At 47.8% G+C, this 18,290-nt stretch overlaps 1 protein-coding gene across 4 annotated transcripts in view; it reads left to right on the top strand.

Moving 5' to 3' along the window:
- The first annotated feature begins 5,845 nt into the window (after positions 1 to 5,845).
- IL27RA (interleukin 27 receptor subunit alpha) overlaps positions 5,846 to 18,290 on the top strand; it is a 43,705-nt gene continuing 31,260 nt past the window's right edge. The window contains exons 1-4 of one of the 4 annotated variants that reach the window (XM_053299748.1): positions 5,846 to 6,479; positions 6,947 to 7,031; positions 11,822 to 11,896; positions 17,771 to 17,906. In XM_053299748.1, the coding sequence (XP_053155723.1) occupies positions 11,830 to 11,896; positions 17,771 to 17,906 (203 nt within the window). In that variant the 5' untranslated portion in view covers positions 5,846 to 6,479; positions 6,947 to 7,031; positions 11,822 to 11,829. Of the gene's footprint in view, positions 6,722 to 6,946; positions 7,032 to 11,739; positions 11,897 to 17,770; positions 17,907 to 18,290 lie in introns of all 4 variants that reach the window. The other 3 variants (XM_053299746.1, XM_053299750.1, XM_053299747.1) reach the window with 3 other exon arrangements.

Here is an 18,290-nt window from a genome sequence, read left to right as displayed (position 1 = left end):
AGTAAACAGTCACTGGGAGACTGTTCATGATTTTCTATCAAGTCTAATTGGGTCTGAAGAAGGGAACTATGTTAGGAAAAATGTGGGGCTCCTGCCAAAAACAGCAGCCTTGTGTTTAGCTTTTTGTCATGACATTCTGTTTCCACCACAATTTTTACAACTAACAACATGAAGTTAAGACAGAAAGTCTCACATTTACTATACATTGTACATCAATTCAGATGTCTGTACAAGTTTATAATATGACTTGGCATTTCTATCATTTATTTGCTCAGTTAGCTCCTGCTAAATGAGCAAAGAGGCACCTTTTAAAGTGATAACTCTCTTCTATTTAGCAGGGGGAGAGCAACCGGCCCTATCCAGCCCCAGTACAGCATCTCTCCAGTGGCTGCTGCTGGGGTCTACCTTATGTTTCTTTTTAGAGTGTGGGGACAGGGAGCCATCTTATTATTTATTATTATTTATTTATTTTTATTAATCAAATTTGTACACCGCTCCAAACTTTCATCTGGGTGGTTTTACCAATAGTTAATTTATTGTTTTCTCTTTCTAAACTGCTTTGGGAATGTTTGTTGAAAAGTGGTATATAATTGTTTGTTTGTTGTTGTATAGGGCAAGGGTGGCCAACCTGAGGCTCTCCAACTGTTGTTGGACTACAACTCCCATCATCCATTCCTCAGCCACAATAATCGTGGTTAGGGATGATGGGAGTTGTAGTCCAACTACTGCTGGAGAGCCTCAGGTTGGCCACCTCTGATATAGGGCCTTCAAAGCACTTAATGAGGTCGTTCATGTGACCATTTCTGGGGAGGGAAGGGCAGGTGGGGGGAAAGCAGGGTCAAACCTACTTTCCCCCCAGATGATCACCAATCCGCTGTGTGGTACATGGCTCGCACAGCCACACAACGCACACTGCTCTGAGCAGTGCAGATCCCTGGAGGCAGGGAAAATGAATTCTGGCCTCCAGATATCCCTTAATGCACTTTTTCACACAATACATAGGGACACAGGAAGCTGCCTTAGTATAAGGCAGCTTCCTGTGTCCCTATGTATTGTGTGAAAAAGTATGACCATAGGTCCATGTATGACCATAGTATGACCATAGGTCCATGTAGCTCAGTATACACAGACTTGCAGAGGCTACTCCAAGGAGAAGCCAAGGTAGGAGTCTCTCTCAGCCCTGTCTTGAAGAAGTCAGGGAGGGAACTTGGAACTTAGATGTTCTTCCCAGAGTGGCTCCATCCCCTGAGGGGAATATCTTGCAGTGCTCACACTTCCAGTCTCCCATTCATATGCAACCAGGGCAGACCCTGCTTAGCTAAGGGGACAAGTCATGCTTGCTACCACAAGACCAGCTCTCCTCTCCTAACAAAGGGTGCCTCTTTGCTCAGTTAGGAACATAGGAAGCTGCCATATACTGAGTCAGACCATAGGTCCATCTAGCTCAGTATTGTCTACTCAGACTGGCAGTGGCTTCTCCAAGGTTGCAGGCAGGAATCTCTCTCAGCCCTATCTTGGAGGTGCAAGGGAGGGAGCTTTGAATCTAGATGCTCTTCCCAGAGTGGCTCCATCCCCTGAGGGGAATATCTTACAGTGTTCACACACGTGGTCTCCCATTCAAATGCAACCAGGGTAGACTCTGCTTAGCTAAGGGGACATGTCATGCTTGCTACCACAAGACATAATCAACTTGTGGAATTCTCTGCCACAGTATGTGGTGGATGTTGGCCACAACATCCGGCCAACAACCTGGATGGCTTTAAGAGGGGTTTGGATAACTTCATGGAGGAGAGGTCTATCAACGGCTACTTGTCTGAGGGCTATAGGCCACCTCCAGCCTCAGAGGCACTGAGGCAGCATGCCTCTCAATACCAGTTGCAGGAGAGCAACAGCAAGAGAGAGGGCAAGCCCTCAGCTCCTGCCTGTGGGCTTCCAGCAGCATCTGGTGGGCCACTGTGTGAAACAGGATGCTGGACTAGATGGGCCTTGGGCCTGATCCAGCAGGGCTATTCTTATGTTCTCCCTCAATCCGGGTGCTCTAGGTGCCTGGCTCTGTGTCTGCTCGGACTGTTTGCCATGGTGGATTTAAGGGGAGGCAAAGCAGGCAAACAATGCTGCTCCTCAAATTTTGTCGCCCCTCTCTGGGGGCAGCAAGGGTGTGGGTGAGGAGAAATCTCCCCCATTTACCTTTAAAATGCCCCTGCGTAGCAGGATGGAGCAGCAGCGGCTGCAGTGGGGAGAGTAGTGGTGGGACGAGGGGAAAATCCCCCCTTTTAGCAATGCCCACAGCATGGCGGGATGAGGTGGCCTCATTATGGGCCCAGAACAGACTGCAGACAGGGGCGTGCAGTCATTTTGTAGGGAGGGAGGGAGCTGGAAGGAGCTCTCTCTCGCTACCCTCACTCACCACCCCATCCCACTGCACAACGAGCATTGCTAAAAGGGGGAACCTTCCCCTCACTGCACCACTCTCCCCTCCCCGTGCAGCGGCATTTAAAAGTAAAGTTCAGCAGCAACAGAAGGACTCCTTATTGAACGAGTTGAATAGATTAGTAATGCCTCTCGACGGATAGATGGCAAAACATAAAGGAGCTCCGTAAACAAACGGACCTTATAGAGACAAAAGAGACATAAAAGAACATAACTTTTGCAAGACAAAAATAGTTTGAGAAAGGTAATAAGCCCGACAAATGATTGACATACCAAATGAGAAAAGAGCAGGAGAAGAGAACTATCACTTCAATATGGAATGGAGCACAGCGGCGGTTTTCAGAAGGCAAAAGGAGGGACTTTCCCCTTGCCCACACTTCACCCTCACTGTGGTGGCCGCCCAGAAAGGGGTGGCAAATCCTTGGCTGCCTACGGGCGGCAAAAGGCATATTCCGCCCCTGGCTGCCTGCGAGTAGCTTCACATGAACAGCCCTACCCACGTAGGGCTTCTGAAGCTTGGGTAGGGCTGCTCGTGTGAACAGCCTCAATATGAATTATTTTGTAATCCTAACGGGAATCCTGCTAAGGTACATAAGTGTTATTCTCCCCATGCGGTGGATGGGCTGGGTGGAGTGGCTTGCCTAAGGACACCTAGTGACCGAGCTGAACTGTCAGAGCATGACAGAGCTGAAATTTGAGGTCTTTATACATTTGTGTGTGAATGACTGTACATATGTTAATTTCACATGTCAGTATGGGGACTGGGTCCTCAGACTTGTAGCATACACACAGAGAAAATGTCTACTGATCATATACAGTATACTGTATCCAGTGACTGGGAACATTCTATATACTGGATATGGGAATGTTTTACTTCACCTGTAAAATTTCCTAAACTTCTGATAACTACTGCAAATTTTTCCTGAATTAAAAATAGGAGACACACTTCTCTCTTACCTCTAAAAGTGCTTACTTTGAATATGTAAGAATGATTTTTCCTCAGAAGAACTGCCCCACCCTGTGTATTTTTTCTGGAAGGCAGCAAGCCAGAACTCAAGCAGAGACCTTTGGAGAGACTTAAGAGCATAGACAGAGTGCAAACCAAAAAGTTAATTTAAAAAAAAAACAGAAAGGAAAAAAAATCCCACATTTCCTGGGGGAGTGAAATAAATTTTTTCATACGCTCCAAAGCTAGAGCATCTTTTTGCATTCTTTTAAGTCATGAGGATTAAGCACTTGGCAGTGAGTTTTAAATATCTTTCATGGTTAATTGTCTAAGGCCTCAGTCCTACTGCACCAAATACAGTGGGACTTACTTGTGAGTAAACATGTATAGAATAGTACTCTAGTATATCATTGCTATTTATTTGGGGTGTTTTTATCTTGCCTTTTGATTTTTATATACTGTATTTGTTGCAAAGTATTTCTATTCACTACAAAATCTGGGACAAAATTAGTTACAGCTTTAAATGATATATAAGTTTTAGACTAGAAATACATGGCAGGGGAGGAAAAAAGACACAGTGGAGTGTGGAAAGGAAAAAATATGCTTCCACTACTAAATAATAATAATAATGACCACACAGTATCTGGACATTCTCACAGGAGACACATCTGAAATTGCCTCATAAATGAGCCTTCTATTTTGCAGGATTTTCTGAAAATCCGATTACTGCGGCATATGTCTTCGCAGGGGATGACGATGGTTGCTTCAAAGGTGTGTGTGGGGGCACAGGGGAGATATATCTCATTTTTTTAGGCTGGGAAAGAGAAATGCTGCAGCCTGAAGGGATACAGATCTCAGAACAATTGACTTTAAAAGAGACGCTGGAGACCTTCAGGGGTGCACAACTCAAAGACCCCGGAGGCTGGGAACCAACCATGACTTGCCGTGTGGGGCCGAGGTCAATTCTATGCACATTAATTACAACATTACAATTATTTAAAATATCAATAAAAGTGAGGGGCAGAAGGTTGGAGTCCGGGGGAAAGGCGAGAGGAAAAAGGGATGGTGTCAGTCGGCGGTTCCAGTCCAGGAGCTGGGGACATCTGGTCTGAATCGGCCAACTGCATTGAGCTGCTGCCGCTCCTCAGTGGGGAAGGTCATGAGCTCTTCGTGGCTCCAGCTGTTGCGCCTACAGGATATTCCCACCTGGGAGCCAGCAAAAAAGTCCCTGCGGGTCAGTTCGGCCCTCAGGCCTTATGTTGTGCAGGCCTGCCTTACACTGTTGCACAGGGCAAGGATGATATTCACTTTTGCCAAAACAGAAGAACGCTCTCATCTTCCTCCCTCAGCGAGCAGAGGAGAGGGCACAGGAAGAATTAGGCTTGCTGCAGAGGTGGGGGAGGAACCCACACTCACAGAGTTCTCCTTCCTCCCACACACACACTCTCCCTGCCCCCTAACTCTCGCTCTCACCTCCGCCTAAGCAGTCACCACCCGCTCTCACTTCCTCCCATTCTTTGTTGTTGTGCTCTTGACTACTAGGACAAAAACCCCAAAGAAACCCACACCCCTCTTCTGGGTTGCTACTACTACTACTACTACTACTACTACTACTACTACTACTGTGCATCTAGCCAGCAAAACCTGAGCCTACGGCCGCGGACTGCAGCACGTTACACTTTTCACCTGCCCAAAAGCGTACATGCAAATTTCAATCAGCTGGCCGAAAGCTGCATAGCACAGCTAGATGGACCGGCTGTGCAAATGAACAGCGCAAGGGTGACCTTTGGGGCTGGCTTAAAAAAAAACAAAAACAAAGTAATTGAGCCCCAGTGGATGGCATCACCACTTCTGCTCTGAATAAAGGGGAGCATGTGCAGAAATGCAATGGGCAGCTTGAGCCACTTTGGGTTCACCAGAGCCCTCAATTATTTTATGAATTAATTTTTTGTAGGTGTCAGGCTAGGAGTTCAAATATTCTCCTCACTATGAAACTCCCTGAATGGCAGTTGCTCTCTCAGCAGCCTACCTTACAGGGCTGTTGTGGGATAAAATTGGGGAGGAAGACCTCCCCCCCATCTTGGATAGAAATGTAACATAACATAGTGTGCTCTGCTATGGAAATATACCAAATATAAAACGAAATGGGATCGGCAGGGAGAATTTGTGTACGGCAAGCAGAAAAGAACCTAACCCTGTAATAAAGGAGACGAAATTCGGGCCTCGATTATTTATGTGGGACTGCGATGCTCTCAAGAACACAAGAGTCTGTATTTTCATCTGTGAAAGTTTACATATTTATTATTGATTATTTTTATTAGCCATACCAATATTCAATGTAAAAACGTCTCAAAACGCTTTTGGAAAAGAATGTAATGCTGGTGAGAAAGTCTCCCCAGGCATGACCCCTGTGGTCAGATGGCTTGCTTCCAAATAAGTCCGGAAGGACCCTCGTGAGAACACCCCACCCTGTATACGTGCTCGCCTAGCCAGCCCCCGCGTGTTTGTTGTTCCACTTCCATCCGTCCCTCACACATAAAGCGTGCGAGCTGAACCTAATGGCTACTAGCCTTATTTTCTGCGCTCCTGGCGGGGAGGGGAGGCAGTTTTCTCTTTCCGGCTTTCATCTTTTTTATTAGTTCTCTCTTCTCCCCTCAAAGCCAGGAACAGAAAAGGGGGGGGGGGAATCAGGCCAGTTTTTGTTCCCTCCTCACCCAATGACTGCAGGAAAGAGGCCGGAACACTCGAGAGGAGAGGAGGAGGTCGGCTTTGTCTGCACACGTCGGGAGGATCTCCAGCCAATTGCTCTCCTGCCCCGCCAGGCCTTACAAACTGTATGATGCACGCGATCGCGATGCACTTGTGAGTCAGACCGTCTCTTCCCCAACCTGCCCGGAAGCAGAGCGTGAGCGGCTCAGGGCTGGGGGCCGCCGCCGACTCCAGTCTGATCTGCTGTGCACTGCGCAGAGGCGTTTTCTTGCTCTTCTACCCGAGCCGCCCCGAAGGCAACGGCGCGGGCCTCTGAGCTGTTCTTGTCCCTCCTGGGCTATCCAATCCCTGAGCCTCGGCTGCGGACATCTGCCGAGTGGTATCCGGGAAACAAGTAAGTAGGCAGTCCTTTGCGAGGGAGCGCCGGCTTCTCCGAAGCAGCAGCTGCCTCTGGGGAAAGTGGTTTTCCTTTGTGCTGGGTCTGAGTCAGAAGAAGATGCCGTGATGTGCGACGGCACGTAACGCGAGCCGGTTGATTCGCTCTCCGGGATCTCTCCCAGGAGATGAAAGAAATGGCTTGGCAGCAGATGGGTCCCGACTCCCGAGGCCTGGATGATGCCGTTCCCGGAAGATGATGTGAGAGGGGGATGAATCAGTGGGTGGATCGTGGAGGCAGGAAAGAGACCGATCGTGCGCCAGCCAGTGCTGTAGGCTGGGCACAATTGGAGTGACGCGATCATGTCTGGGTCAGAAATGTGGGAGACGGAGCTGAGGTTCCCGTGGTGGGGAGATGTGAGGTTTATCACTCTCCTGCTATTCTTCTTCCATCCGTGTTTCATACTTTTCTCCCTTTCTCCCTAGAAAACTTGTTTTCCTCACCTGGAAGGCGCTCAGTGGAATTAGCTCACAACAGCAGCTACTGATGAACTGGGAGATGCGGCAGTAGGTAAGCCTTCTAAAATACAGAACTAATATTGTAGGTTAGTAATCTGATTTCATACGGTAGGAGGGTGACTATGAAGAGCGGGTGGGCCAGGTTGCTCCGTGCCCTGAAGTGGACAGCTAGTAAATTACATTACTGTGACTACTACTCCAGTCCCTTTGGAGTTCTGGAATGGCTACAGGGTAGGCAGAACCAGAGGTGCTTTTACTCCTGGATTTTGGGGCCAAAGTCCAGGGCCTTGACACTCCCTGGGTGCCCCCAAATCCTCTTTAGTCTGTCCTGGGTGGTGTGGTTTTTGCCATCAAGAACCTACGTGTTAAAAAATGATGTTTATTGCAGCGGGGGTGGGGTGGGTTTCCAAAGGCCTTTAGGTCTAGGCTCCAAAATTACCTAGGTGCACCTCTGGGCAGAACTGGTGGTACCTAAGGGACTCAGTGTGGCCTCGAGACATCCCATTGCTACTCTCTACAGTAGCATGAATAATGTATAATTTTTATACAGGCACTCCCCGAGTTATAAACATCTGACTTACAAACACCCATACTTACAAACAAAGCTCCATAACACATTACACTAAGGAAGTCCCCAACTTACAAATGCCAGCCTGCACATACAAGCAAGTCTTGGAAACTATGGAGCTATTCACACAATTCGGGAGGGTGGGCCGGGAGAGGCTGCCAAACCTGACCTCAGACAGTCCTTCAAACATTGTTGGGAGCACAGACTACACTTCCAGCCAAGCAGCACTGTGCCAGAGTGCGGAGTTCCAGATGCCGGGACGATGTGTCCCAGCCATCCCACAATACATTGCATTGGGGGATTTCCCCATCAGTCGGGTGTTCTAGGCTGCTTGCAGCCTGAGGACACACACGATCCCGGCAACTGGCTCCCTTAACCTCAGCTAAGAGCTGTGCTTAAAAGTAAGGTTTGGCTGGGTGGGCGCTCCATACAAACTAGGCTGCTCGTGAGAACAGCCTATATGTTCTGAGTTATGCACATCCAGCTTACTAACAAACTTTTGGAACACAACCCGTTTGTAAGTTGAGGACTCCCTGTAGAATGAAATGAATCATTTATTATTATCCTTTTGAGCATAAAAACCTGTGGGCAAGCCTTGTTCTCATTTTTAAGTTTTGTACAGTGCCTTGTGATTTTTAGATGCTTTATAAATAATGTGGGTCTACCACACCCTTTCTGGTGGCTTTCCTGTTGGACAAGGGCTTTCCCAGACAATCTGCTTTTAGCACGGTCCATGTCTTATGTTTGTATCCTGCCTTTCTGTCTCCTGAGAAGCAAAGTTGCTAGCTGTTCTGGTGTCATAGGCCTCTTGTTGCCATCCCTTTTCTTCTTCTTTTTTGTACTTGGGAGGAATGGCGCATGGGCACCTATTGGTTATTGTCTGTGACATCATTAGTGACACGTAGCACCAGCCGCCATACCACCACTCATGCTTATGCTCTTTTGTGACTTCTGTTTATTGTAATGGCTTTGAGTCTGTGAGTGTTCTTCTACTCTAACCTCTCTGACTTATAAAACTATAAATGCTTCTGTGTTAAAGTAATACAGGTTTTCTCATTCTTTCTGTAACCATGGCACACAACTCCATGAAGCTTTTACAGGCTGAGTATCCCTTATCCGGACATCCGAAATCCGGAATGCTCCAAAATCCAGACACCACGCCGTAACAAAATCAAAAAACAAAACACCTCAGCTCACTTGGCTTAGTAACTCTCAGGTGGCTTCCGGCAGTGCGCTGCTGCTCCGAGCCGCGCAACATGTGTTTTTGGCGCCTTCTCTGCCTTCTCCGCTTTCTTTTTATGCTTGTTCGCCGGCACCACGCTCACGCCAGTTGCGAGGGTGTCGGTATGTGTGGCTGCCCGCCTTGCTCCCCTTCCAACAGAGAGCCCAGAAGAGCCTCTGGGGTGTGAGCGCGCTCCATGTTAGGCAAGAGGAGAGGAGGAAGAGATGGCTGGAGGCCAAACGTGGGAGGACTAAAGGAGGAAGTGAGGTGAAAAATAAATGGCTAGAGCCAAGGGGCAAGGAGAGGAGAAAAGATCTGGACTGAGGGTCCGTGAGGGAATGTTTTGAGCTCGGACTGAGGGTCTGTGAGGGAAAACTTTGAGCAGACAATAAAATACAGTAACCTTTCCAAGATCCGCAAGAATCAGAAATCCGGAAAGCTTTGGGTCCCAAGCAGTCCGAATAAGGGATATTCAACCTGTACTTTGTTTCATTGGCATTCCAACACTTTGCAGGTTTACCCTGAAGTAAGTTATGCTTACTCACAAGTATCTATGCCTGGAATGACAGGTGGGACTGTACTCTCCCCCCTCTCCAGCAGTGTTCCCTCTAACAGGCATTCCCAGATGTCGTTGACTACAACTCCCACAATCCCCAAGCAAAGGCTCTTGCAGCTGGGGATGCTGGGAGTTGTAATCAGCAACATCTGGGAATCCCTGTTAGAGGGCACACTGCTCTCCAGCATTGGAGTGTGCATCTATCCTGTGTTTTAAAGGGACAAACACAATCCATTATGTCTGTAATGGTTTATTTGGGAACGTTGGGGGCTATTAAGCAAAAGTTAGTGTGGTTGGGATATTAATTGCCTGCATAAACCCAAATCCAGCTTTTAAGTTACCTTTTACTGCAGCCTTTTCAGGACCATTCTCTTCCTGGGGATATATGGGCCCCAAACCCTTTTAGCCAGCGTTTATTGTTGTTTGTTAGTTAGTTAGTTAGACTTCCCTTATCATCCTCCGTAAAATTGCAGCTGTTGCAAACATTTCAGTGTATTGGCCCTAGACAGACATAGCAATGAATTGGTTTTAAGTACTACATCTCAGTATCTAAGCTATTGTTAAAGACTGTTTTCCGTCTTTAGAAATCAGAATGTTTTCAACTCGTGTGTTGCAGTAACTATGGTTAAGCCTTGCATCTGCACAAACTGTCCTAGGTACCGGTAGTTTCCCCACTTCTTTGGTCTCTCTTCTTGCAAAGTGACAAGCTGGCCTTGCCTGAGTCTTGTTATGACTGCCCTGGACATTTGAGATCTTCTTAACCAGAGGTTCAGCGGTTCACACACATGGTCCCCTTCAGACATTCTCTGTCCCCTGATGCTGGTTTCCCCACCTGCAGAGGCGTAACTATAATAGGGCAAGGGGAGACAGTTGTCTGGGGGCCCACTGCCTTGGAGGGCCCCCCAGAGGCAAATCACATGACTGACTCCCCCAGTTGCACACCCTCCCAGGCTGCCTTTAGTTGTATTCATCCTCCGAAATAGATATGAGTGTTAAGACCTGGAGCTACCAGAACAGCATGTCTTTCTCTAGTACCATTAACTGACTTGCATCATGGTATTTTGTTACAACTATTCAGCCTCATTTAAGATTTCTTTACTTCATGAGCTGAGCTTCAGTGAGGGGGGGGGTCCCATTTTAAAATCTTGTCTCTGGGCCTACTCCAACCTTGCTACGCCCCTGCCCACCTGCCCCATGTAATCTCTTTCTTTCTCTTCCTCTCTATGCCATTTTCCTTCCCTCCTGCTGAGCTCCATATCTTCCCTTGCTTGGTGAGAGCTATTTCCGCTCTTCTTTCTCCCACAGATGTTCAACCCTTTCTCCTTGCCTTTTGAAAATGGGACATAGAGCAGAAGGAAGGGTGCGGAGGACTCCACACTTTCTTCTGCAGGGAGCACATGATGAATAGCTGTGGGAGGAATGTGGTGGTCGTGGTAGGAGTATTTCCTCTGCTAGATAGGGGCAGCCACCCACCCACCCACCCACTTACTAATGGAGTGGTCGGTGAGGCAGGTGGTCAGAGGTGGTGGGCCAGCAGAGGCAGCTAACCCACCACCTCCATTACCTGAGGCAACTGCGTTATTAGTGGACCAGCTGTGTTAACTGAGGTTTAGCGTTTGAAACTGGAGTTCAGTCTCGGTTTCAAATCCTGGTTTAATTGTGGTTTGCAAACCACATTTAAACACGGTGCACTAATGAGGCAGTCGCCTCAGGTTTGTAGACCGCAGTTAAAGTACAACTCTGGGTTTGGATAAGCCATGGCTTAACAAACCTGGATCTCCTAGCCCACCAGTGAAGGAAGCAAGTGTGGAGGCAGGGAGGGGCTGCACAGACTTGGGTTGTGTTCATAGGCAGTTAAACGATGGTGTCTCTGAACCCACCCAGAGAGTACCCCTTTCAACATAGCACCAGGCTGCATCTTGTGTGGGGACACAGCATCAGAGTTATGGGCTGGAGGGAGAATTGCATGGCTCATCCCCTGTAAAACCGCCTTGCTGGGCAACTGGTACAAAAGGAACATACTAACTTTACCTCTGTGGAGCAAAGAGCGAAAGAGGTAAACCTTGCTGGCTTCTACGAACCACGGTTGGCTACTAATCTGATCCAAGATTTGTGGACGCCTGTTTGGAGGCAACACAACATGGTTAGAATGTTAACCATTCTTACGTGATGTTATGTTTATGCTGGGCCCCTGTAATGGAGAGAATGAGATGGCATCTGTGACATCACTACTCGTGAGTAACACAGTTCCTTCCTCTCTCTACTACCATTCTGTGAACTTTCAACATTTTATTTTGTGCTTTTATTGTTTTAAATAATTGTTCACATGTAGATATAAATAAAAAATGGCCCAGAAACCGAACGCTTCTCCAGTGTTTCCCACTAATTCGGGCACATGTCTCTAACCCTTACAGAACTGGTGAACGAGAGCATTGAATTTTGGAGACCACTCAGCTTCATCCTGGCTTATGGTCTACCCTTTATGTCTCTTCATAGCTGGCACCATGGGCAGCAGATGGAATGCAGCATGGCTCTTTCTGCTGGCATTAAAAGCTTTTGGACTGAAAGAAGGTAAGGGGTCAATATTGATAGTTTTCTCTAACCAGGACTACCTGCTTATCCTTGCTAACTGGGAAAATATGCACCTTCTGATGGGGTGGCTTGCTTGTCTTTAGTGGGGGGGGGAGCAACTATCCTTACTCATCCCAGCATAGTGCCCTTTCCAGTGGCAGGTGCTAGTGTCTCCTTTGTGTTTCTCTTCAGTGGTGACTCAAGACCTCTGTGCGCTTGAGGCAGGGCACCAGATGCAGATCCCCTTGCATGACCCTCCTCCCTCTTTTAAAAAAAAAATTGGCCAGGGGGCGGGGTGCTCAGGAGGGCATTTTGCTACCTCATTGGCTCACCAGTAATCTTCTGCCTTAGGTGAGCGCCTCACCTTGCCTCATGGAAGGGCCTTGCCTCTTTCTCTTTACATTGTGAGTCCTTTTGGGACAGGGAGCCATATTCTCATTGTTCTTGCTCTGTTCGCCAGTTCAAGAAGTGGTGGTGGTGTAAAGAGTGATATACAAGTATTCTAAACTAAATGGTGCATATCTCGGAAATTCTGCAGTTGAGCACTTGCTTTACACAGTTGAGCTCCCTAAAGGAGGATTAGCCAAATCCATGGAGGAGAGGTCGGTCCTTGGCTTCTAGCCACAATGGCTGTGTGGAACCTCCAGGTGCAGAGGCAGTATGCCACTGAATATCTGTTGCTGGCAATGCTGTTGCCTCCTTGCTCTGCTTGTAGGGTTCTTGGTAGCATCTTGGTTGGCCACCTGGAAACATGGTGCTGGACTTGATGGCCCTTTGGTTTGAACTAGCAGGACTCTTCTTATGGTTTTTATTATGATTATAGCTGCTTTTACATGCTAATGAACACCCACCCGTGTACTGATTCTCCTTGGTGCTGTCCTTGACTGTGGGCCAGAGAGGCAAGCAGGCATTAAAACAATGGCATGGGGGGAGGGCTGACGGGGAGGCCAAAGTTTTACCAAAGTTTGCTGGAAGGCTCTGCTGCTTGCATGGCATATGCACGGCTCGCAGACTGGTGGTTTGGTTCAAATTCGAACTGGCCCATCAAAACCAGTTCTGTGCACACCCCAATTGTCCAGCCACTAATACTTCCTTTTGGGGCAAAATGCGTACATTGCAGTAGTCCAGCTGCAAGCATTTCTCGATGCTGCTGATTATTTGAATCAATTTCAGTCCAGATTTAAATCTAAGTTGATTCTGAAACTGCCTTAGTCTCCCTGGTGGACAACCTGTACTGAGAGAGAGACAGGGGGAGTGTGACCTATTGATTCTCCTGGACCTCTCAATGGCTTTCGATATTATAGACCACACCATCCTTCTGGTTCACCTACTGTATGCATGTTGGGAGTGGGAGGCATTGCACTGCACTAGTTCCACTTCTGCCTAGCAGAAGTGGAACTACTTTAGAAGGTGGTGATGGGTTTCTTTAGTTCTGCTTCCATCCCACGGCATTTATGTTTTGGAGTGCCACAAAGTTCCATTTCAGTTTTTACTCCCTTTCTGGAAGCGTGATATCTGAAGGACTGACTTCTTCCACATGAACCTGCCAGAGTTTTCCAGGGTTTTAAGGCCATCTTCTGAGGCCTTCTCCGGGTGTTCCTTTCTTTTGGAGCTTGGAGAGGTGGCCACTGGGGAAAGGCCTTCGCTGTGAGTTGCCTGGCACCATAATTGTTTGTAAGTGTTGAGGTGTCAGGCTAAAAGAGACCTCTTTGCTTGGGATGAGAGACAGCTGCTCCTGGCTTGGCCCCCTCCCCCCTCAACTTGTTAGGATGAGCCACTATTGTCTTAATATTGATTTGAACTCACTCTTCAGTTATTTTGGCTGCAGGCTCGTAGCACTTGAACCTTCTTAAGCTCTTCTCAAAGCCCTGTTTGGGGTTCCATGCCTGTAGGAGATTCAGTCCATGGGTACACAAAAAGAGCCTTCTCTGGCTTGGCATCCCAGGTGTACAACTTGCATCCCAGAAAAGACTGCCTAGTGGGGTGTCTGTGTGTGTCTGTGGTTTTAGACAGATGGTTAAGAAGACGTGCTAAGCTTTTGTGGAGCTCGTGGCTGATACGTTTCTTTGCAGGAAGTTCACGGGCCACTCGCCCATCTGTGAAGGGGGAGCAGTTCACAGCTACGCACCCTGTTCATTGCGTGTTCTACCTCCTAGTGTGTTTGATGTCCACCGTGTTTGCGTAGAGCCTGTGCATTAAAAAAGCCAACATGCATAAGCCTGCATCTCTTGGTCAAGTTCCCAAACTTCTAATGGGATATTGATTGCGCAGTTTGGTCCATATGTATAGAGCTATGCAAATGAAATGTGTATGTGTGTGTGGGATTTCTGAAAAGAGGCTCACAGTGGTGAGGCACAATCCCGCTCCCCCACAACATGTTGCATTAGCCAGAACTGGGCCTATGAGATTGTTGTTTGGGGTGTGTGTGTGTGTGTGTTTGTTGGTCTTACTATTGTTATGATCGTTTTTCATGTTTTGTGTTGACACTTCCTACTTGGAGCAGCTTCGTACTTTGTGTGACAAGCATGTTTGCCAAATGTGCACTGATGTTTCCCCTAGCAAACACATTATAAGTGTGGCTGACATAACACATGTCTTAAAACACCTGGGAAACCTGGTTGGACCAAGTTTACCAAACTACATGGTTTTTCAAAGACACGGTTAAATGCGTGCATGTCATCCAGAAGCCCCTGGTGGCGCAGTGGTAAAACTGCCGCCCTGTAACCAGAAGGTTGCAAGTTTGATCCTGACCAAGGGCTCAAGGTTGACTCAGCCTTCCATCCTTCCGAGGTTGGTAAAATGAGTACCCAGAATGTTGGGGGGCAATATGCTAAATCATTGTAAACCGCTTAGAGAGCTTCCAGCTATAGAGCGGTATATAAATGTAAGTGTAAGTGCTATCCACACCTATGTGTTTGCATTGTATATGTGGAAGACACTTTTTTGCAGGGGTCCACAGTTCTTGGCCAGCCATGGTAGGTAAGCCAAAAGACTCTAGCCCTTGTAAGGTGAGGAAGCTGGAAGTTTGAAGTGGAAAAGCATGTGTGCGTGCGTGTTTCTCTCTGTTTGTGTTTTGACAGTTTGACTCTGTGCTTCCAAGCTGCTCCAGGCACCTTGGCCATGCAATATTGGAGCTGGGAAGGGAGCAGAGATTGATATGTTGATCCCCACAACCATAGAACGGCTCCAAGGAAGAGGAAATCTGAAAGGCTCTTCACACAAGCAGTGTGAGGAGCCTAAAGCGGGTTTGCGGGGAGAGCAGGTTTGACCCACTCTCCCCACAGATGATCGCTCAGTCGTCCCTGGGCGGCCGGATCAGCTACCCAGATGATTACTGGCTCTGTCATGGAGCTGGTGTGAGCAGCGGGATTTGGTGGCCTCCTGGCCCCTGGAAGTCTCAAGTGCACGGTGCCTTCTGGGAAGCCTCCCTGAGTCATTATGGCACAAAGCCATGCTACACTGATACACAGTCACTTAATCAGCTTTTCAGGTGCCCCTGATGCCCCATACCCGGGTTAAGAGGCAAACCCAGGCGGGTTTGCTACCGCCCCGCCGCCAGGAGCCGCTCAGCTTCCCTAGCCCGATTCTAGCCATTTGTGAGAATAGCCTCTGTGTATTGTCACTAGGGGTGTGCGAGCTGGCTCGGCTTGATGGGTTTGAGGCCAGGGTAAAACGGAACCAGGCCTGGTTGTAACTGAGCTGGTTCAGATCTCTACTGGTAGCGGGGAATCCAATGAGGATTCGCCCTTACCAGTAAAGGGAGGGGGCAGGGGGGGTTCCCTAAAGGTAGAATGGGTGGGAGGGGGAATTATTTACAATTTGCGGTGTCGGCTGCCAGCAAGAGCGGTGGCTCGCCGCCCCGCCAGCGTCCCCCAGAGCAGTCCAGGCTGGCAGCCCACAGTTTGGGCCTCCGTGCACTTGTGGAGGGCATTTTAGTGACCCCTGTGCATGCACAGAGGCCATTTGAGTGACTGCAGATGGAAGTTGTGAGTAGTAAATTACTCCCCTCCCACCCACTCTACCTTTAGGGAAGCCCCCCTGCCCCCCCCTTTTACTGTAAAGGGGAATCCTTACCAGATTCCCCTTTACCAGTAGAGATCCAGGCCATTTTGGTGGGTATGGTCCGACTGAAACCCAAACTGGGCCAGGTTAGCTCTAATCCATCTTAGATTTGAGCCAAACCAACCTAGCAGGTTTTGTGCACGTCCCGAATGGTCACAAATCGTGGCCCGCTTGTCCTAATGAGTGCAGCCAGTGAAAATGTGGAACCCTGCATCGCTGCATAAAATGTGGCGATGCTAAGTGGTTTGCAATATCTATGCAAACCCATGAATATATGAAAATTCAGGATTTGGTTCACTGCTCTTGTGATGAGCTGCAGGAGGGAGGGGGTAGGCAAGTGTGTTGTGGTGGCAGAACCCAGAGACCGGAAGAAGTCAGGATGTCATGGTGAGAGCGCTCTGCTCAGTTGCTGGTGTGTCAGCCGTGTTGCTGCCCTGTGCAACGCTTAGAAAAACGGTGGACGTTTTTTTCCTGGATTTGGAGGCTGCTGATAATGGCTCAGTTTTGATCACACATCTCTTAACCCACATTCATTCCGTAAGCTTTCACCCGTCCAAAGAACCTGTATGATATAAAATACAGATACTAGAACCTCTAACTTCACTCAAGGCATGATGTAACATTCTGTGCTGTACGTTTTCTGCCTCTGACAGCAAACTGTATGAGGTAGGACAGGAGCGATAGAGCCATGCTAGAGCTGACCCAGCACTGTTGTAGAGAGCCTGAGTTTTGAGCTGGAATCCTCGGGTTCACGTGTGAGCTCCGCCAATGAACTCACTGGGTGGCCACTCGTCTCTCAGCTCCAGCCTTTTCTCCCTTCTTGGCTTTTATACTGTGTTCACTTGAATCCAAGTCTAGTCCCCCCCCCCTTTGGTGTTAGAAATCGGGGGGTTGTCTTAAGTTCAGAGCCCTGTTCTTTTTGGATAGATACAGGGATAATCTGTATTTCACCTCTGTTTTCAAAGGGGGTCGTCTTAAATTCAGAGTTATCTTCTGTGCGGGTAAATACGGTATGTTGTCTAAAGGTAGAAGAAAGGTGGAGTACATTCTGCCCGGTTGGGCAGAGGGACAGCGGAAGGTGGCACCCAGATTGCCAAAATGACAAGTCACCCAAAGCCAAGGTTAAAGAAAGCAGCGTGGGAATATATGACTGAAACGTGTTGGGAAAGTCCCATGACTGTGTCTTTATCTGAATGTCCTGCAAGGTTGTGCCAACGGGCTGTGATGGATAAAGAAATTAAGCTTTTGTCAACTGCTCTTTCTAAAAACAAACATCTACATTTAGACAACAAACTCTGTTCCTTCCAAGCTACTCTGAGTTCTTGCTTTTAAATCAAAGATTGGGCTGGTGATTAATTCCATTGGTGTGGGGTTGTCTTAACGTCAGAGTCGTCTTCTATTCAGGTAAATACAGTACAAGGTCAATAATATTGACCTACCTTGCAGGGTTGTGTGGAAAGAATGCTGGGTTTTGATTAACAGCAGGGGTTCTTAACCTGGGGGCCATGGGGAAAGTCAGTGGAAAATCTTTGCTATACTTAATTTAATTTGCTTTCTGGCGAGCCAGACTAAAGTTTAAAAAAATAGCTATCCCGAGTACTTATCTTTCTCTGATTTTTACTGGAGTGTTATGAAAATATATAAATGGGATAGGGGTCCACTTGAGAATCTGGGGATGGGGGTCTGCCAAAAAGTTAAGAACCTCTGATTTACAATCAACGATTGTGTCCCATTCCATTCGTTATTGTAAATGTAATGGCTGCAATTACTGTAACTTGGATGCTGATAATGTGATTGTCTTTCTATTTGCAGGTGACCTAAAGGCTTCTATGAGCCTCAGTTGTTTTTATCAGATAGTTCCCCCTGCTGCTATGCACTGCAGCTGGCTAACCCCAGAGCCTCCAAATGTTAACGTCACCTACCATCTCTGCTATGAGAGCCTCAAATAGTAAGTAAAGTACTGCTGGCGGGCACCGACTCACCTGTTAAGATTCTCAACCCCAGAGAATCTGAGAATTTAGGTCTGAAGGTAGCAGGACCTCCTAAACACTGGTCAAAGCTCACTGTCTGCCTTAGCATTTCTGTGTCTGTGCTTTGTGGACAATCCCCACAGTGCACTGTAGCCTACCTACTCTACTGTGGGCCCCACTGAATTCAAATTTGGTTGGTTTGTTTTCATTTCTATACCACCCATCCAAAAAATATCTCAGGGTAGTTCACAATCTCCAACCCAGCAATCTCTGGGAAGCAGGAAGAGCCCACTGTACCAGCTTATTGACAGCAGGACATGTATTTCAGTTCCAAGAAGGAAGGAAAAACCTTTGAGCTAACA

The sequence above is a fragment of the Hemicordylus capensis genome, chromosome 2 (genome assembly GCF_027244095.1).
Source record: "Hemicordylus capensis ecotype Gifberg chromosome 2, rHemCap1.1.pri, whole genome shotgun sequence".
NCBI lineage: Eukaryota > Metazoa > Chordata > Lepidosauria > Squamata > Cordylidae > Hemicordylus > Hemicordylus capensis.
Note: the sequence above shows the minus strand (reverse complement) of the source record. Positions and strands in the feature narration are given on the sequence as shown.